An 18,322-nucleotide genomic window follows, 5' to 3' on the forward strand; every position below is an offset into this window, starting at 1 on the left:
TAAAGAATAAGAATATAAACTTAGATTCGCGTAATAATAACATTGGATTCACAACTTAATAGTAGTTAAAACTAATATTAAGAAAAGCAAACAATAAAAAATAGATTAAAACATTAAATTCACAGTTTAACAAAAGGAAAAATAATCAACACAAAAATTGACATACCTGATGTAGATCTGGTGGTGTTTCACCAGAGATCAGAGAGAAAAAGATGGAGACAAGTTGGCGGTGTTTCACCAAATATGAGACTTGAAGAAAACGAAACCAGATCCCGTCGGAGCTTGTAGACCTATACATCGATGTTGACAAAAATCGCAAATCTAGACATTTGTGGTGGCAAAAATTATAGATTTGGACCAGAAAACTTCTAATCTTGCAGTGGAGGAAACAAAGATGATAGATCTAGTGTGAGTAAGCTCTGGTGCGACGTAGACGGTAATGTTTCACTTGAGATGTAACCTGAAACACATCAGATCTGCATCAGATCTAGTAGTTTTTCACCAAATATCAGAGAGGATGAGAAGGAGGCGAGAGAAATAGAAGGAGGCGGCACATCTGATGGTGTTTCACCGGAGATCAAAGGATGACAATAACAGCGGTGACGATCGTTGACGATAGTGGTGGATCTTCGTTACTTGTCGGAACTTGTAGATCTGGAACAAAAAATCATAGATCTAGTGGCGTTACACACACACACATATATATATATATATATATATATATATATATATATATATATATATATATATATATATATATATATATATATATATATCAATGTTAAAGTAATAACTTGACAATAACGTCACAACTTTTATATCATTTTTCTGATTGTTCAAACCAAACAACCATCGAATGTTTAATAGAACAACATAATAGTTGCATATTAACTATAAACTCACGAATCATTGACAATCACTAATTTCAATGATTTTAATTGTAAAACACAAAAAAATCAATGAGTAATTAATGAAACTAAACATATTATATAGTGTTTTACTAAATCAGATACATATATATATATATATATATATATATATATATATATATATATATATAATTCATGATGTAAATTGATTGTTTTGTAAATCAATAAAAATAAAGTTGACTTACATTTAGGGATGATACAAATGGATAAAATATAAAAATTGTTGTTAAGAAATATGATAGAACTAAATACCAATTAAATATCATAAGTTAAAAAAAATGAATTGTAGTGGTTAATTATTTGGAAAGTTGAAGAGTTTTAGTATTAAAATAGATTAATGTTATGGTTAGTTAGTAGGAAGTTGAAGGGTTAGGTGTTTCAAATAAATATGGTTCAAGATAGATGACTTATCTTGAATCATATTAATTTGAGTGACCTCTATTATAAGATTTATAAAGATAAAGATTACAAATATATAAAGATACTTAAGAAATACAAATGGGTTCTTTTAGTTTTTACAATTTCATGATTTTCAGTTGTTATACATAAGATTTATAAAGATAAAGATTACAAATATATAAAGATACTTAAGAAATACAAATGGGTTCTTTTAGTTTTTACAATTTCATGATTTTCAGTTGTTATACATATACATTCATTATGTTATTTTGAATTATATGATAATATATACATCTATTAAAACTGCATAATTTCAATCATTTGAATGACCTCTACCTGCAGGTTACTCATGACTAAAATTAAATATAATATATAATTTAATGTTATTTATAGTTGTTGTTATTGTTAATTAATTTTTTAAAATTTACTTGTTTAACATTTTAATTTCTATCATTGTAATTATTTAAAACATCAAACATTCTTTTTGTTTTTAAAAGTAACAATATAATCATTTATATAGTGTTATTTTTAACTATTGCTATGGTAAGTTATTTTGAACTAATTATTTGAAAACTTTTAATGATTATAAAAATATTTTTAAGAAATATTTTAGTTAATTTGAGATTACAATTTAATTTTTGCATTTAGCACTAAAGTTTATCACTTTTAACTATTTACAAAATATTCTTTGAGTTTTTTTAAGTTAAACTGAAGTTTATATTTAAGTTGACTCTGTAATGTTATATTTAAAATTAACAATTTAAGTATTTTATCCAAACTGTTCAAAAGTTGTAGCTTTAAAATGATAATGGTTACATACAACAACATATTAAACCTAATAAATTAAGTATAATATGTTAAAAGTTAAAGACATAACTTTATAAATAGAAGTAAAGATATTATTTTAACTTTATAAATAGAAGTAAAGATATTATTTTATTATTAAAATTTAGTTTATATATTATTACACTTTAGGTTTGAAATTTAGTTTATATATGATTACACTTTAAGTTAAACATAACTTATAATCATTATTAGAAAGAAATTGAAAAGTCATGCGAGTTTCAAATGAATCTGCTGAAAGAAAAAATGTTTCCTTTATAAGTATAATAGGCGAATGCCCGCACGTTGCGCAGAAACACCTATATAATTGAAGTCTTTACAAATATATGTTTTTTTAAATATAGCAATAACGTTGTTGTTAAATTTGATATAATAATTCGTATACTAAATTGATATAATATATTGATTATTTTGAATTATATGATAATATATACATATTCTATAACTGCATAATCTCAATCGTTTGAATCACTTATATCCGCGAGTTACACATGAATAAAATTAAATATAATATATGGTTTAATGTTATTTATAGTTGCTGTTATTGTTAATTAATTTTCTAAAATTTATTTGCTTAATGTTTTAATTTCTATCATTATAATTATTTAAAACATCAAACATTGTTTTTTTATTTTAAAGGTAACAATATAATCATTTATATAGAGTTATTTTTAACTATTATTATTGTAAGTTATTTTAAGCTATTTATTTGAAAATTTTTAACGATTATAAATATATTTTTAGGAAATATTTTAGTTAAATTGAGATTACAATTTAGTTTTTGCATTTATCACTATAATTTATCACTTTTAACTATTTACAAAATATTCTTTGGTTTTTTAAGTGGAAGTGAAATTTATATTTAAGTTGGCATTGTAATGTTATATTTAAATTAACAATTTAAGTATTTTGTTCAAACTGTTCAAAAGTTGTAACTTACTGATAATGGTTGACATACAACAACATATTAAATCTAATAAATTAAGTATAATATGTTAAAAGTTAAAAACATAACTTTATAAGTAGAAGTAAAGATATTATTTTAAAATTATTACACTTTAGGTTTGATATTTATTTAACCTTACTAACAAACTTATAATCATTATTAGAAAGACACTACAATTAATCACTTTTAACTATTTACAAAATATTATTTGGTTTGTTTAAGTTAAACTAAAATTTATATTTAAGTTGACCCTGTAATGCTATATTCAAATTAATAATTTAAATATTTTATACAAATTGTTCCAAAATTGTATCTTTAAAATGATAATGGTTTGCATCCAACAATATATTAAAACACTTGACTTGTCCGCTAATTGAATGATTACTCCGGTTTCTTCTAAAGGTCCAACATTGAGAGATTTAAAAACCGAATATGGCATCACATTAATCGAGGCTCCAAGATCTAACATGGCACTTTCGACATGTAAATCACCAATTGTACAAGGGATAGCAAATATTCCCGGATCCTTGCATTTGGGAGGTAGCTTCTTTTGGATAACTGTAGACACGTTTGCATTGACTTGAATATTTTCATTTGCCTTGAATTTCCTCTTCTTGGTGCACAAATCCTTGAGAAATTTTGCATAACTTGGAATTTGCTTAATAGCATTCAATAGTGGAATGTTGATTTGGACCTTGCGGAAAGTTTCAAATAATTCATTTTCTTCCTCTATCTTCTTGGAAAAGTCTAACCAGGAAGGGAAAGGTGGTGGTATGACCAATGGCTTGATAGGCTTGTTGGAATATTCGGGTTGCTCAATGTTTGGAACAACCGGTTCCTTTGGAGGAACTACAACCTTTGAAGGCTCAACAACAATAACCTCATCTTCTTCTTCTCTTGAAACTCTTTTGGGGTTGCTTTCTCCAAGGGTTTTCCCACTTCTTAAGGTTATTGCACTCACATTGGGGTTCTTCTCGGTTTGAGATGGAAGTTTACCCCTTTGTTCCATCTTGTTGAGAGCGGTGGCCAAGTCTCCAATTTGTGCTTGAATGTTGGAGAAAGTGTTCTTGGTCTCTTGTTGAAATTGGGTTTGGCTTTGAGCAAGAGAAGTGACGAGTTCTTGAAGGCTCATTTGATGGTTACCACTTGATTGGCCTTGTTGTGGAGGTTGTTGGTAATTTGGAGGGTTATAAGAAGTTTGTGGATATGGAGGTTTTTGGGAAGGATATTGCGGATGATGGGGTCTCATCAAAATGTTTGGTGGATTTTGCTTTGGTGGGTATGGGTTGTTTGGGTTATTCTGCCAATTTGGATTGAAGTTGTTTTGAAATCCCATGGGTCTTGGTTGACCTTGATATCCGCCCATTGCATTCACATCCTCCGGTTCACTTCCAAGTGTGGGGCATTTATCTGTATAATGCCCCGTCATGGCACAAATACTGCATACCATCAATTGTTGACCACTTCCCACCACCATTTGACTTAATACATTAGTCAAATCTAAGAGCTTTGATTCCAAGTGTTGAGTGTTGCTAACTTCACCAACCACTTGTGGAGAATTTCTCTTCATTTCATTTCGAGTCCTAAAGTTCCTTTGATTTTGAGAAATGGTTCCAAAAAGTGATCTTATCTCTTGAGGGGTTTTGTTGAAGATGTCACCACCACTTGAAGCATCAATCATCCTTCGATCTTTTTCATTCATACCCTCATAAAATTGTTAAAGAAGTAGTTGTTCGGGAATGTTGTGTTGAGGACAACTTGTACACAAGTTGTTGAATCGCTCCCAAAAATCATGAAAAGTCTCATTCTCCCCTTGACGAATCCCCAAAATGTCACTTCTTTGGCTTGAAATTCGGGAGGTGGGATAGAACTTGCTATTGAAGGCTTTTAGTAACTCTTCCCATGTGTGAATAGATCCCGGTGGTAAGTTGAATAACCACTCTCTAGCTTTATCTTCCAAGGTGAGCGGGAAGGCGGTTAACTTGAAATCATCCAATGTCACATTTTCGGACAACATTCTAACACATATCATATGAAAGACTTCAAATGCTTTTGAGGATCTTCTCTATCCAATCCATGGAACTTGGTAAGTTGATGTATGAAACTTGACTTCAATTAAATCCCTCGGCTGTTTGTGGGATAAACAATACCAAGAGGTGTGTGAGTAACATCCGTTTCCATCATTTGTCGAAGTGTCAACTCTTGAGGGGGATTGGGTGGATTGGGGTTATTGGGATATTGTTGCATGTAATTGGGTGGTTGTTGGTAAGGTGGATATGGGTATTGTTGGGGATTGTAGATTGGTGGTGGATAAGGTTGGTAGTTAGGATATTGGTTGTAAGGGGGTTGTTGTTGTGGGTACATTGGGTTTTGGTACATTGGAGGGTGTTGGTAATTGGGTTGATTTGGGTAATGTACTTGTTGTTGAACTTGAAAAGCATTGATTTGAGGTTGGTTATTTTGGTGGAATTGTTGGTTTTGTAGTTGTGGTGGTTGATAATTGGGTTGGTTTTGAGGAGGGGCTTGATTCCAAGGTGGCATATCAATGAGAGGTTCTTGTTGTTGTTGTCTTGGTTGTTGGGGTGGGGTATTGGCATCTTGATTGTTTGGGTTTGGGTTGGGATTGTAAGGTGGAGTGTGATTCATGGATATGTAGTTTTCAAACGGAATGTCTTCAAAGGAATGACCAATAATTGGAGAACTCGGCTCGGTGTCGGTATCACTTGAAGTATGAACTTGATCTTATATGTTGATTAGTGGAGAAGAGGAAGAAGCTTGAACTAGTTGTTGTTGCTTTGCTTGTTTGGCTAACGTTTTCAACCTTTTTGCTTCTTTTTCAATTTCCGGATTGTAGAGTAGTTCACCGGTTCTTGTAGACCTAGGCATAAACAATCAAATAACAATAACCAATTTCCCCGGCAACGGCGCCAAAACTTGGTGGGATGTCAAGTCCACCAAGCAAATTACACCCTTTGTTTGCAAATAAAACGTAATATAATGGTAAAAAGGGGTATCGATCCTCGGGGAAATGGTTGTATTCAATCACCAATACAATCCAATAGAACTAGTGAAAATAAACTAACTAACTACAATTAAACTAAAAAGGGGGGGGGTGTTATGATTGCTTGAAAACTAAAAGACTTGAATAACTAAGAACTTGCAATTAAGCAAGAAAGTGAGATGCTCAAATATTGGAGAGAATTGGTAAACCAAGGCAATTCAACACAATGGACATTTGTGTGTTTATCATTAGGATTTAACATGAAGCTTATCATTCATCCCAATTTTGTTATAGCAATCATGAAGCATGATATGCCAAGATTTCTCATAGGTAGTATGGAGGTTGGGGAAGCCCACAACACACCTTCTTAATCAAGATCAAGGGTCAATTGAAGCAATTGAACCCAAAAAGTTGATTAGCCTTAAGAATGAAGAAATCCCCAATTTCTAGAGGATGTCAATGCTTACACATCCATAAAGGAGTTATGATTCATAAGGTAGAGATGATTTCTACCATCATAAAGTCTTTGTTCTAAGTAAATTCAATGATTCAATGCTAAACCAAAGAAATAAACCAACAATTGCTTATTAAAGTACCAAGCTCATGATCAAAGCACTAAACAAGCATAGGAAATATGAACTAGAATCATAGACATAAGATAAATGATAAATAAGCATAAATCCTTCAAAAACCCACAAACATTCAGAGGTTTTAGCCAAGGTCTACCAAAATAGAGAGTTTAGCCACTCATGGCAATAGAACAACAATCACAAAAGTCTAATTGCATAAAGAAACTACCAATAACTTGGAAAGATGAAAAGAAATGAGTCTTGAGCTTCAAAATCGCCTTCTCCTGGTCTCCAATGGTGTCAAATCGAGAGTATGGCTGCTAGATCTGATCCCCCAAGGTTATGGTGTGCCAAATGACCAAAATGCCCAAACTAGGCAGTTGCGCGAGTACCCGCGCGACGAAAATTCCACCCGCGCAAATGTTGCTATAATGCTATTGGTCCTTCATTCCTCCACTCCACCCTTCCACTACCAAAGATTCCTTTGGTCCCCTCCATATCCATGTGATTTAAACCAACCAATCATCTTTTAGCTTCAAGGAATGGATGCTCCAAGCCCAAATTAAAAGTTTATGACCCATCTTTACAAGCCCAAAATATCCAAGTCTTTAACTCTTAAGGCCCAAATCTCCTTTTATGGATCCGCCAAGCCCAACAATGCCTCGAGAGCCCACTAAGCCCATTTCCAATCAACCCGCGTCCGCAACGAACACCGAAAACCCTGCAAAATACCTCATGCAACATAAAAAGCACCCGGTATGATCCATAATAAAGAAAATAAATAAAATACAATGCAATAATGATAAAAAGATCTAAAAATCTAAAATAAACTAATAAAAATAAGGAAATAAAATAAGCTATCAATGGGACAGTCTAGAGGGTCTTCCTTGACCCCAAGGGCCATAAAAATCGAAGCTTTTCAGTCATGTGCGTCCAATACATGACTTAAACACCAACTTAGGTCAAAATGGAGGGAAATGGACCAAGACTCAAGCTTGGAGTCCAAAACCATGACCAAAATCCAGATCTAAAACTTATAAGACTTAAGATACCACCATGATCCATAAAGTTGCCAAATTTATGGATCACATGCATGCTAACCAACATTACAAGCCATAAAATGCACGGAAACTTAGATCTAGCAAGCTAGAAAAGGAAAGGCATGAGCTTGAGGACTTACAGAGGTCCAAAAGCTCCACAACTAGTTGATGATGAAGTCAAGATGCTAACAAATGCACCACAATGATCTTCTTCTCCCAAAAGCTCTTGAATAACACCAAGAATGACCAAGAACTTCAATGGGGGTTGAGATTATGGTTTCTAGAGGTCTTGGAAGTGAAGGAGGCTGAGGAGGAGCAACCCTAATCATCTCATACCTTTAAATACCTGAAAATAAGGGTTTTAGGGCATCAGGTGCCTCTCACGTCGTGAGCTCTTAATGCTCACGTCGTAAGCCTTAAATGAGGTTGGTCAACAAGTTAACGATCACTCACCCAAACCACTCCAACTTCAAATGGTCATAACTTCTTCGTTTCAACTCCGTTTTCGACGTTCTTTATATCCACAGAAAGGTCTTGGAGAACTCTACCTTTCTATCAACTCCCCCTTGCCATAAAACTTTCCAAACAAAAATCTAATTCCATAAATGGCCCGAATTGCCACTTTACCGATATACCCTTGGTCTCCAAAAACACAAACCGAACTCTCAGATCATCCAAGCTACATTACCCACACTCAAAGGGGTCTAAACCTTTCTTCCCTAAGATCTGAAGCCTCCTGGTAACATATATTCGGGTCATGGTCCCGAATATGAATCGACCTAAAACAGGATGTTACAGATTAACGAATGAAATATTAAACACTGAGCAAATTATTCAAAAAGCAAAGCGGCAACATTAATGTATTTAATCGTCAAAGTGAAAGTGGCAGTAATCTCTTATATTCGTAAATTTATATGGGACGGGCCAAGGTCCATTGTTGCGTCTATGTGGCTACGCAACTGGTTAAAGGTGATTTTCATTGAAGTGATGTCCTCTTCAACATTTTTGTGCTGACATAACAACTTGAGATTCACTCTCGTCTTTTATAGAGCAAATACAAACTTTACGACATTTGAGTGGATGGCTAGGTGGTGGTGGATGTGGCGGTGGGACCAGAGTTTGCTATTGAGTTTCCTGCAATGGATATGCACATCACCAATTTACGTCAGCCAAATCAGTTCTTTAGTTTCTTGCAAAACAGAGGTTGTTCTTGAGTTTTTACAATGGATCTACGTACCACCGATACACCATCATCGCATAACCGATCTGTGTCGGCCAAATCAGTTATTGAGTTTCCTGCAAAACATAGTTTCTTCTTAATTAGTTCTTAAAAATCAGTATTTTTTGCAATTGTTCAGAAATTTAGCATTATTTGTTTATGGGTCGTTCGGCTCCATCCTTCCACAAGCTCTGATGAGGCTTCTAGGAAAGAAAAGTGCTTAAGGAGTTAAGGTGGGGTGAGGTGTGATGGGATGAGTTTAATTTATTGATATTTTAAAATAAAATTAATTAAAATATATAAATTAAATAAATATAGATTTAAATATTATTTTATATGTGTCAAACTATTGGAGTTTAATGTATTATAGAAACCTTAGACACATAATACACACGCTTGGTTTTGGCAAAGTAAAATTTTGTGTTTAAATATATTAGTTTAAATAATAGTATGAGTAATTTTGTTTACTGAAAAATAGAAAAAGAGGAGTCCAAATAAAATTTTGGGTGAACATAGAAACAGGAAATAAATCAGGCAACTGCCACGTGTTATACGGCACCACTAGTAGGTATATGTTCATGCTGCAGGATGCCACGTAACCACACACACTGACCCTTTCACCATCTCACTCTACACTCTGGTTTCAGATCATCGATCTGTTGTCAGTTTCCAGAAAGGCATTCTAATTTTATTGTGATATCGAATTAAGGAATATGGTGAAGTTGGCGACGGCGCGTGAGGGGAGGCTGTACGGATCAGGGCGGACTCGAGAGAGATCGGAGTATACGAACGCAGGACTTTACGTGTTCTCGACGATTGTGTTGCTGTGTGGTTTCGTGGCGCAGTTTTCCAGGGAGGCGAAATCGGGACTGGTGGTTTTGATGATAGGATTAGGTTTAATAGTAGTTGTGAACATACATGATCTGTTCGCACATCTCGCCGCCATTGATTACCAGATGCGGCTGATGGAGCTGGATGCTCAGATTCTGTTCGTTGAAGTTATGGTGCCCGTCGTTCAGGCCGTCGGAGGACTTCTATTTTTTATCGCAATTCTTTTGCTCGTCCTCCAGGTTAGATGGTTACTTGTATCATTTTTTAATAATTACATAATTAGAAAATACTAATTAATAGTAATAGATTACATTGATGAAAGTGATTGAATTCAGTTTATGATCACGTCACATAGATTGTATGTAACCCAATATTCCTTGGGCACGTGTTCTCCTCGATATATATATATATATATATATATATATATATATATATATATATATATATATATATATATATATATATATATATATATATATACACGCGCGCGAGCACGGGAAAAATTATAATTATAAATACTAGTATATATAATGGGACAATGAGAATGAAGAAATAAAGAATATGAAGCAGTTTTCCAGATTATTCCTGATGAATTAAATTAATTGTAATTTGTAGGCGGATAGAGGATTTGGTTATGAGGGGATTGAGGGTCATGCTCTAAACATGGTTATTGCGGGGAATTCATTATGGGTTGTTGGGTCCATCCATAATTCATGCCAATTTTACGAGCACGTAGACGCCCACATTCAAATATTGCAACACGCTGTCCAGATCCCCTTCTTGATGGGTAGCTTCTTGTTCTTGGTGGGAGCCCTTCTCAACTTCAGAGACCAACTTGGACATACTCATCATGGTCTGCATTTGTTGGTATGTTTCATTTTATATTTCAAAGGGTTAATTAGATTAGATATGCAACAACAAATTGCTACCTAGCTAGCTAGCAATGTACTTTCATTAATTTGTTTATTGTTACAGCATCCTAGTTTAATTAGTTAAAGGTTGTTGCCTAATTGTACTATATATATATATATATATATATATATATATATATATATATATATATATATATATATATATGATATGGCAGACACATACATGGGTGTGGATTGGTATCATTGCAAGTTCGTTGTTGGTTATTGGGGGGTTAACAAATGTTGTTAAAGTGGTGAAGATGATAAACATGGAGATGGAGGGATTAAGTTTGGAGAAACTACGTGGTGGAGCACAAGAACAACTGTTTCATGATGAAGATGGGCAAATACCATTTCTTGTACAAGGACGAAGGAGGAGACCAAAAATCTAATCTAGATTCTACTTTCTAGAGGATGGTTGGTCAGTCTAATTAATCTAAATCATTTTTGCCTAATTGGCGGGCCATTCAAGTAGGGTGGATGTCCTTTTCATCTTTCCTCTTTTGGGTCCCTGTTACAAGTAGCTTAGCTATAACGTGGGATGTCAATTGAAGAGAATGTGTAATCAAGGACTCGATTTTTTATTTTTTAGGAAGCATTATGTTTCTGTCGGTTGATTATTCTGTTTGCTTCCGGTTTAATTAAATTCAACAAAACAAGTTTTGACTCCATATGATAAGTGATGAATGTGCAAGTGGTGATGGTGAGGCTTTCATAATAAATAGCAACAACAAGCATAGCTAAATTTTGTACCAGATTAATAATAAATGTTGGACTCTGTTTCTTTAAAAAGACAAAAACAAACTGGTACAAGGTATTAATAAAACTATGTTCAAAAGCGGTACAATAATATTCTTGGAAAACTTTTTCTCAATTTACTCACACCATATAAAGCAACAAAAGTCTAATGAAAACACCTAGCTGCTTACACTCTAAGATAATACAGTAATTTTTTTTTTATTCTTGAAATCAAGAAACAGCATATGAGTTTAGGTGAAGAAAACCAAAACAAATAAGATAATGAAGAGGAGAATCAAGAATAAGATCATCATCATCTGTCCCTTGGCACTGGCCTTCTTCATAACCATGCCCACTTTTTTCTGCATGCAGCAAAATATATATAAATGTAATATGTAACATGTATGTGATTTTTAGGACTATTTTCAATGAGAAGGGCTTTTGCACGTGTACCTCCTTTGCCACACACACACACACACCTTTTTGGGTTGGACAAAAGAAAAGATTGCAAACTTTTTTTGTAATGCACATCAAAATAGTACAAGTAAGGTAGCTTCTGTTAACTATTATTTATTAGGTGAGGTCCAGTCTTGTCCCATCTATCACCTATTATGTAGTATCTATCAAACACATCATGAGATGAGAGAAGAGTAACACTAACCTGAACAAAATCAAGACGATTAGATGTACTTTCCATTTCTGAACCCAAATCCTCTATAATTTTCTCCTGCAATGGGGGGGAATAAACAACTAAGCTTGTTTTTGGTGATCAAATAAATAATCTATCTATGTGAATTGTGAAGTGTGAAGAAGAAGAATAAGAAGAAGATGCATAAAGCACATGTGCACCTGTGAAAGGAGTTCGTCATGTATGGTGAGCCCAACAGATCCGATCCTTTCCACACTTGCACTTAGTTCATCTAACTCTTCATCTTGTTGTCTGTTGTACCATTGCCATACATACAACAATTACATATTATTCACAAATACAGATTTATATATTTCAATTTTTATCATCATTAACACAATCTACTTTGAGCTTTTTTTCTTATTCATGCATTGTATTTTGAAAATCTATCCATTTATTTTTAGCATTGTACATTCAACTTCTTATTAGGACCTTATCCTAATTGTTTTCCATTTGGATGACATTGTGGTAAATTTTTCAAAGTACAACGTTATAACACAATGGAACAAAATTAGGATGCTATAATAAAAATACATCATCATCCCATCCCTTGTGATAATGGGTTCAAAAAACAATTTAAGAGGTTATAAACACCAGGTAAAGGTATGCTAGATCAACCCATTGGACCTGCTTTTTTAGGTATATCTACCAATAAAATATGAGTATAAAAAAAACAATTCATTTGGGGCTAGTAAACAAGAAACAAATTACAAAAGCAAAAGCTTACCTGATGAGAAGCATCTGTGTGTCTGATTCTGAAGAAATAAAATCATCATTATCTACAGCAGCATATGACCTATCCTTATCCTGCTGCTGATGAGACTTTGGCATCCGCGTTAATTCTTGGCGCATCCCACCAAAGTTTGAACTGCTTCCGGCCACTGTCACTGCTTTCTTAATATTTCCCACCTGATTGGTTACATATCAAGCATAGAAAATAAGAGTCATATGCATACTTACCAAAGTAATAAATGAAAAGATTTGTACCTGAATCCGAGCAGTAGTGGTCCACTTCCTTCGCTTTTCAAGCTCCACTTGGTTTATACCATACAAAGAAGGGTCTCTAGCAGCTACAGAAATAGCCTTTTCCAGCTCATCCACCTTCCCTATCACAAAAATTCATTTTCAGAACTCAAAACAGATTTGATCTTTTGCTTAACTTGTCTGTATTTCAGATACATACCTGCCATTCGATGCTCTCGCAATTGGAAAGGAGTTCCTTTGTCACCCGAGATTGTTCCCCGCTGCCAACAGGGACGCGTTCCCATTCATGAAAGCTGCCCTGGAGGCTATCAATCTAATACCCCAAAAAAACAAACCAACCTATTTATTCAGGACCTCGAGGAGAAGCATGAATAAAATAAAAAACTTCCCCAACTTACAGAATCTTGAATCTCGTCTTTTACAATGTAAAATGGATCTTGAGCTGAAGACATTTTTATTGCAAATGCAAGCTAAGCTACAATCAGGTCGTCAATTTTGTTGTTTGCTTCAAGATGTGATCATATATTCATAGATCTGAAACAAAAATACAAAAATTACGACACCTCAAATTTTGAATAAATTTAAAAAAAAAATAGACACATTTGAATTCGAGTAAAAATATGAATCAAACTAAATGTGTTTCTTGTCTACTTTGATACTGGGACAGAGAAAATTTGAGCCCATTATGTTTGGTATATAACCAAAAAGTTTGGTGACTTGTGCATGTGTTAGAGCTAATGAATAGTGAATAATTGTTGCAACTGATGTGAGGATTGAAAGATGTGTAATTATATTTCTTACACAGTAATAAGAACTTCCATCAAGGATTTGTATGTTCCTTGCTTTTAGTATTACTTAGGGCTCGTTTGTTTTTTGGCACAAAGACTTTTTGGGCGCTTACATCTGCCGGCGGGTAGATGTTTACCAAAAAGATTGTTTGTTTTCTGGAAGACAAAAAACCTCAAAAAGACTTTTTCATCTCTTTTCCTGAAAGACCTAAAAATACCGCTTCTAATTGCAGAATACATTCATCGCCTCCATTCGCTCTTTCCCTTTCACGATTGCATCCTCCCACACCGGCCATACCTCTGGCGGACATCGGTCATTGATCCGCCTTCGACACTTCATGCTCTGCCCCCGTCACTCCACATCGCCGCCGCCGCCGCCGCCGGGTCATCAGGTACAATCTGTTCCATCGCTCTTCGTTCTCCTCTTTCGTTTCTCTTTTCTTATCTCCCTCTCAACTTGTATTATTACTTTAAACTCCATTAATGGTGAAATCCCATCTACCATTTACCATTTTGTCAATTAAAAACCTCAATGTTGTTGATTTCTTGAATAACTTCCTGTTTATCTGTTTGATTTTGTTTTGTTTTCTACCGGATCTAATTGATTATGCTTTGTTTAAAATGTAATTTTCCTGTTGTTTACTGCTCTTATACCAGAAAACTATAAGTTGTTTCCTGTTTGAACAAGTAATTTTCTTGTTTCTTCTTTGAAATCCCTTTGGCACCAAATCTGCTGTCCAAAATTTGTAGTGTCCAATCTGTAATTTAGATGTGAATCTACTCCTTCAGTTGAATAATGAATAATTGCTTTGAATTAAGATTTAGGAACATCTTATTATTGTACGTGGAGTTTTTTCTTTTCATCAGCTACATCTGTATATGAAAATGTCACTGATTCAATTTTTCAAGGCAAACTAGGATATTATAAAACAAGATTTATGATTTATCATCTCACACAAGACGCATAAAGCCATAAACAAGCATCAAATTACTACAGGGCTAGTAATTTTTTGATACCCTTTTCTCATCTTTAAGCTCAACTTGTCTATTGTGCTCTCGCTTCAGAAGCACTTGCTCCTTCTTGAAACCAACATCGGAATCATTGATTCCAAACTCAATTTGTTGTTTACTTTTTTTGTTAAGTACTATTTACTTTGTTGTTTACCTCTCATGTTGCTGGTTGCCTTGAGATTTGAGTGGGTTGATCGCATGTTATCTCAATTACATGCCCTTTCTTATTACTTTGCTGGTGTTTTCAAGACTCATGTCAAACATTGACCTTTTTGCCCTTGGTTTTATTTTGTGTTACAGGTGCCTGCTGCTCCTTCTAGTGCCTTGGTTGTAGTACATTTCTGGTTTTTGGTTTCTCACTAGTGTAGTTTTGGTGTTTTGACGAATATGCCCTTTGATAAAATGACAAAAAAGATAACCTTCGGGTGCAACTCCCACGATGGCAATTAATGGCTACTAAAATAAAAACAAAATTTGAGTTTAAAAAAAAAAAAAAAAAAAACTTCACATATATTGGTAAACTTGGGTCATTTGAAAAAGACATTAAAAACAAACAATCTTTTGTATAAAGACTTCTTGTATGAAGGCATGGAAACATACTTTTGGTCCACATCTTCTGCCGCAGACACGGAAAAGGACTAAAGACATTTTACCACTTCCAAAACAAACACCACCTTAGTAATCCATCATGCCTCATACAGATAGAAACTAGAAAAATAGCAGTGAAGAAGTGTAAAGAAGAAGATGAGGAACTAGATTGAATGATTAACGAAAATCATATGATTCTTCCAGGGAAACTCCCTCTCTCCAATACAAACTGTATCAAAATATCTAAAATCAGCACACCTAACAATGGAATCGTCTCCCCCTTTTATTCTACTCTAACCGACTTCAGCGCCACTTTTCCCAAATTGCCCTTTTGGGCCTTCTAGAATAAACTTGTACAAATCTAGGTTTTAATGGTGTTTGGCCTAGCGATTCCACAATCATATCACATATCATTAACAGTTAATGGAATATACCCCATCTATAAAACGTTCATCTTAGGTTTCTATCAAGTCGTAATCATCACAAACACAGAATTGGGAGGTTCAAGTCTCACACCAAGATATTTGTAGGAGTGCAAATACTCAACTTGCCATATTGAAAAGAGAGGTAGGACTAGGAAAAAGATCTGACTGTGTATCATACTTGTGTGCCTTTTCATCACATCAAGTGCATACCACTAACAGGTAGGCAAGTAAGTAGATATTTGTTATAGAGACACTTATTTATGTGTAGCCATCAACAAAGAGATATTGCATTCTGGAGTCAGAAGACTGTAGGCGTGTTTCTGTTGGTTTTGTGTGTGTGATAACATATTTCATCACTAGGAAAGTAGTGAAATTTATCATATGTTTGATTGGTGACCAATCAGAAGAAACTTCCAATGCAGCGACAGTGATGAATCCTACAATTATCTGGGACCCTTATGAACCATTTGCATATCCTTTTGTTGGTTTTGTCCCCAAACAGGCTACCTATATGCTACATAGCGATAGCAACCGCTATTTCATATTTAGCGATGGGCATAAAGAAATGAAAGCATATTTATTATGTTCAACAATTATAGCTACTATAGTCAATAAATAAGCAAACAAACCATTCAACTAGCTATATAACTTAAACATTTTAGTTTTTTAGACGTGATTATAGCAATTATAATCAACTACTTCACCACAGCTCTTCTACTTGTAGAATTTCTTACAAGTTTAACATGGCCATCTATTATTTCAAGAAAGTTTACAAACCAGATGAATTGCGAAGGGTATAGCATGTTTTGCTTGAGAGTTTTAAAAGTACCAGTTATTTTGGAGCAGAGGTGGCACTGCCTCTATCAAACTTCACTTCTACCAGTCCAAACTAACAGTGAATAAACCTAATTGACCTACGATTCATATAAGATTTTTGAGCTTCAAGCATAAAGACTGACAGTAGCAGGATTACTGGTACAACTAAGTTTCTACTTCCCTTCACAGCAGTCATCTTAATCAAGACATACTCTCCAATAGCAACATGATAATAATTGATCGTTTGTTGAGATAAGATTGATATGTAGAACGAGTATAAGATCTAGAATCATTCATGATTTCGCAATATCTAGAAAGACTTTCACTACGTAAACTGATAACTGAAAGACAATTAAGATTCAAGATAATCCTACGCAATAAAAACCTAATTTAAAAATTAAGTACCGCATGATGAACATCTGGCGTTAGGGTGATAAGACCAAATAGCAAACGCACCAGATCTATACCGGTGGGTAGGGTCGGATTAACGAAGCCGGATTCCTCCTTCTAATCTTCTATGATCTACTTCTGAGTTCTGACCGGTGAAGTTGTATACAACTGCTCCTCAGCCGATCCTTTCCTTTGTTGCAGATGCTGAAGGAAGTAAAAATTACAATATCGTCCCTAGACTTTTTTGGCTGAGGGCGGCAACAACCCAAAAATTACAGAATCATCCCCAGACTTTTCTTGAGTTGGTTAATGTCATAAAAACCCTCGAATTTTCAGGTTTTTGTCGGTTTTACCTAAAGTTGAATTTTATGTCCGTTTTAACCTTTAAATTTTCCAAAAAATGTTCATTTTACAGAAGATAAGAGGTTACTATTATATTAACTTCGCAAAAAAACCCTTAAGTTGACTTTTTTTCACGTTTTTACCTTTAAATTTATAATTGTTTTACGCTTTTATTCTAATTATTTTTTTTTCATATTATACTTATTCAAACAGAAAATCGTATTTATATATGAAAAAAATGTTTAATTAAATATTGTATTTACTTTCTTTTTAAATGTTATTGCTTTATATGCGGGTTTTTTTTTTTGTTTGGTTAAACCGTTTAATTTGTAAACAAAAAAACAAATTAATATGTTTTTAGAACTAAAAATACATATTTTTATGTATTTAAAAGTATATATGTATCAATAAAAAAACATGTTTATATGCAAAAAACTTGTTCAATCATAAACGTGTTTATATATATATATATATATATATATATATATATATATATATATATATATATATATGATGGGACATGCTCTAAGGATGTTGATAATGTGCCCTAGCAAGCACGAAAATAACAGCGCCCGGCCGCGACAGAATGCCTCAAGACATAGCGTGCCCGGCAGGACAGACCCAGCGGAGCTTAGCGTCCGCCGGCGCCCCTAAGAGCAGGGCGCTCCCGCAGAAAGGCTCGCGCCCGCTTAGGGCGTTTCCCGTTCCAAGACAAATGTTACGGTCAAGCGACAAAACAGACGATCAAGGCATTACTGCCAGAACCAATCACAGCACTCTGACAGATAGAGGAGCACGATCCTCCAATCAGCGCTCCTGATCCTGTCGGCTCTGGCGATCCTGTCCCGTACGGACGATCAGGAG

The 18,322-nt window shown here is 34.2% G+C and overlaps 2 protein-coding genes across 4 annotated transcripts; one reads left to right on the forward strand and one right to left on the reverse strand.

Annotated features, from left to right (window-relative positions):
• Positions 1 to 9,572: 9,572 nt before the first annotated feature.
• On the forward strand, positions 9,573 to 11,363 carry LOC145161686 (uncharacterized). Its single transcript, XM_079081267.1, has 3 exons — positions 9,573 to 10,016; positions 10,393 to 10,644; positions 10,865 to 11,363. Exons 1-3 carry the CDS (start codon positions 9,660 to 9,662, stop codon positions 11,078 to 11,080), a joined length of 825 nt encoding a protein of 274 aa, XP_078937393.1. The 5' UTR covers positions 9,573 to 9,659; the 3' UTR covers positions 11,081 to 11,363.
• Positions 11,364 to 11,493: 130 nt separating this feature from the next.
• Positions 11,494 to 17,336, reverse strand: SYP61 (syntaxin of plants 61). Of its 3 annotated transcripts, none has more exons than XM_079081269.1 (8): positions 17,132 to 17,336; positions 13,497 to 13,632; positions 13,298 to 13,411; positions 13,102 to 13,215; positions 12,842 to 13,023; positions 12,276 to 12,366; positions 12,088 to 12,153; positions 11,494 to 11,788 (listed from the first exon to the last, which is right to left on the reverse strand). In XM_079081269.1, exons 2-8 carry the CDS (start codon positions 13,548 to 13,550, stop codon positions 11,678 to 11,680), a joined length of 732 nt encoding a protein of 243 aa, XP_078937395.1. In that variant the 5' UTR covers positions 13,551 to 13,632; positions 17,132 to 17,336; the 3' UTR covers positions 11,494 to 11,677. The 3 variants fall into 3 exon arrangements, with proteins under 3 accessions (XP_078937395.1, XP_078937394.1, XP_078937396.1); XM_079081268.1 differs by having other exon boundaries at positions 17,183 to 17,335; XM_079081270.1 differs by lacking the exons at positions 13,497 to 13,632; positions 17,132 to 17,336 and having other exon boundaries at positions 13,102 to 13,220.
• Positions 17,337 to 18,322: the final 986 nt, after the last annotated feature.

This window comes from Lactuca virosa, chromosome 2 (genome assembly GCF_052849685.1).
Source record: "Lactuca virosa cultivar CGN04683 chromosome 2, Lactuca_virosa_CGN04683_v6, whole genome shotgun sequence".
Taxonomy (NCBI): domain Eukaryota; kingdom Viridiplantae; phylum Streptophyta; class Magnoliopsida; order Asterales; family Asteraceae; genus Lactuca; species Lactuca virosa.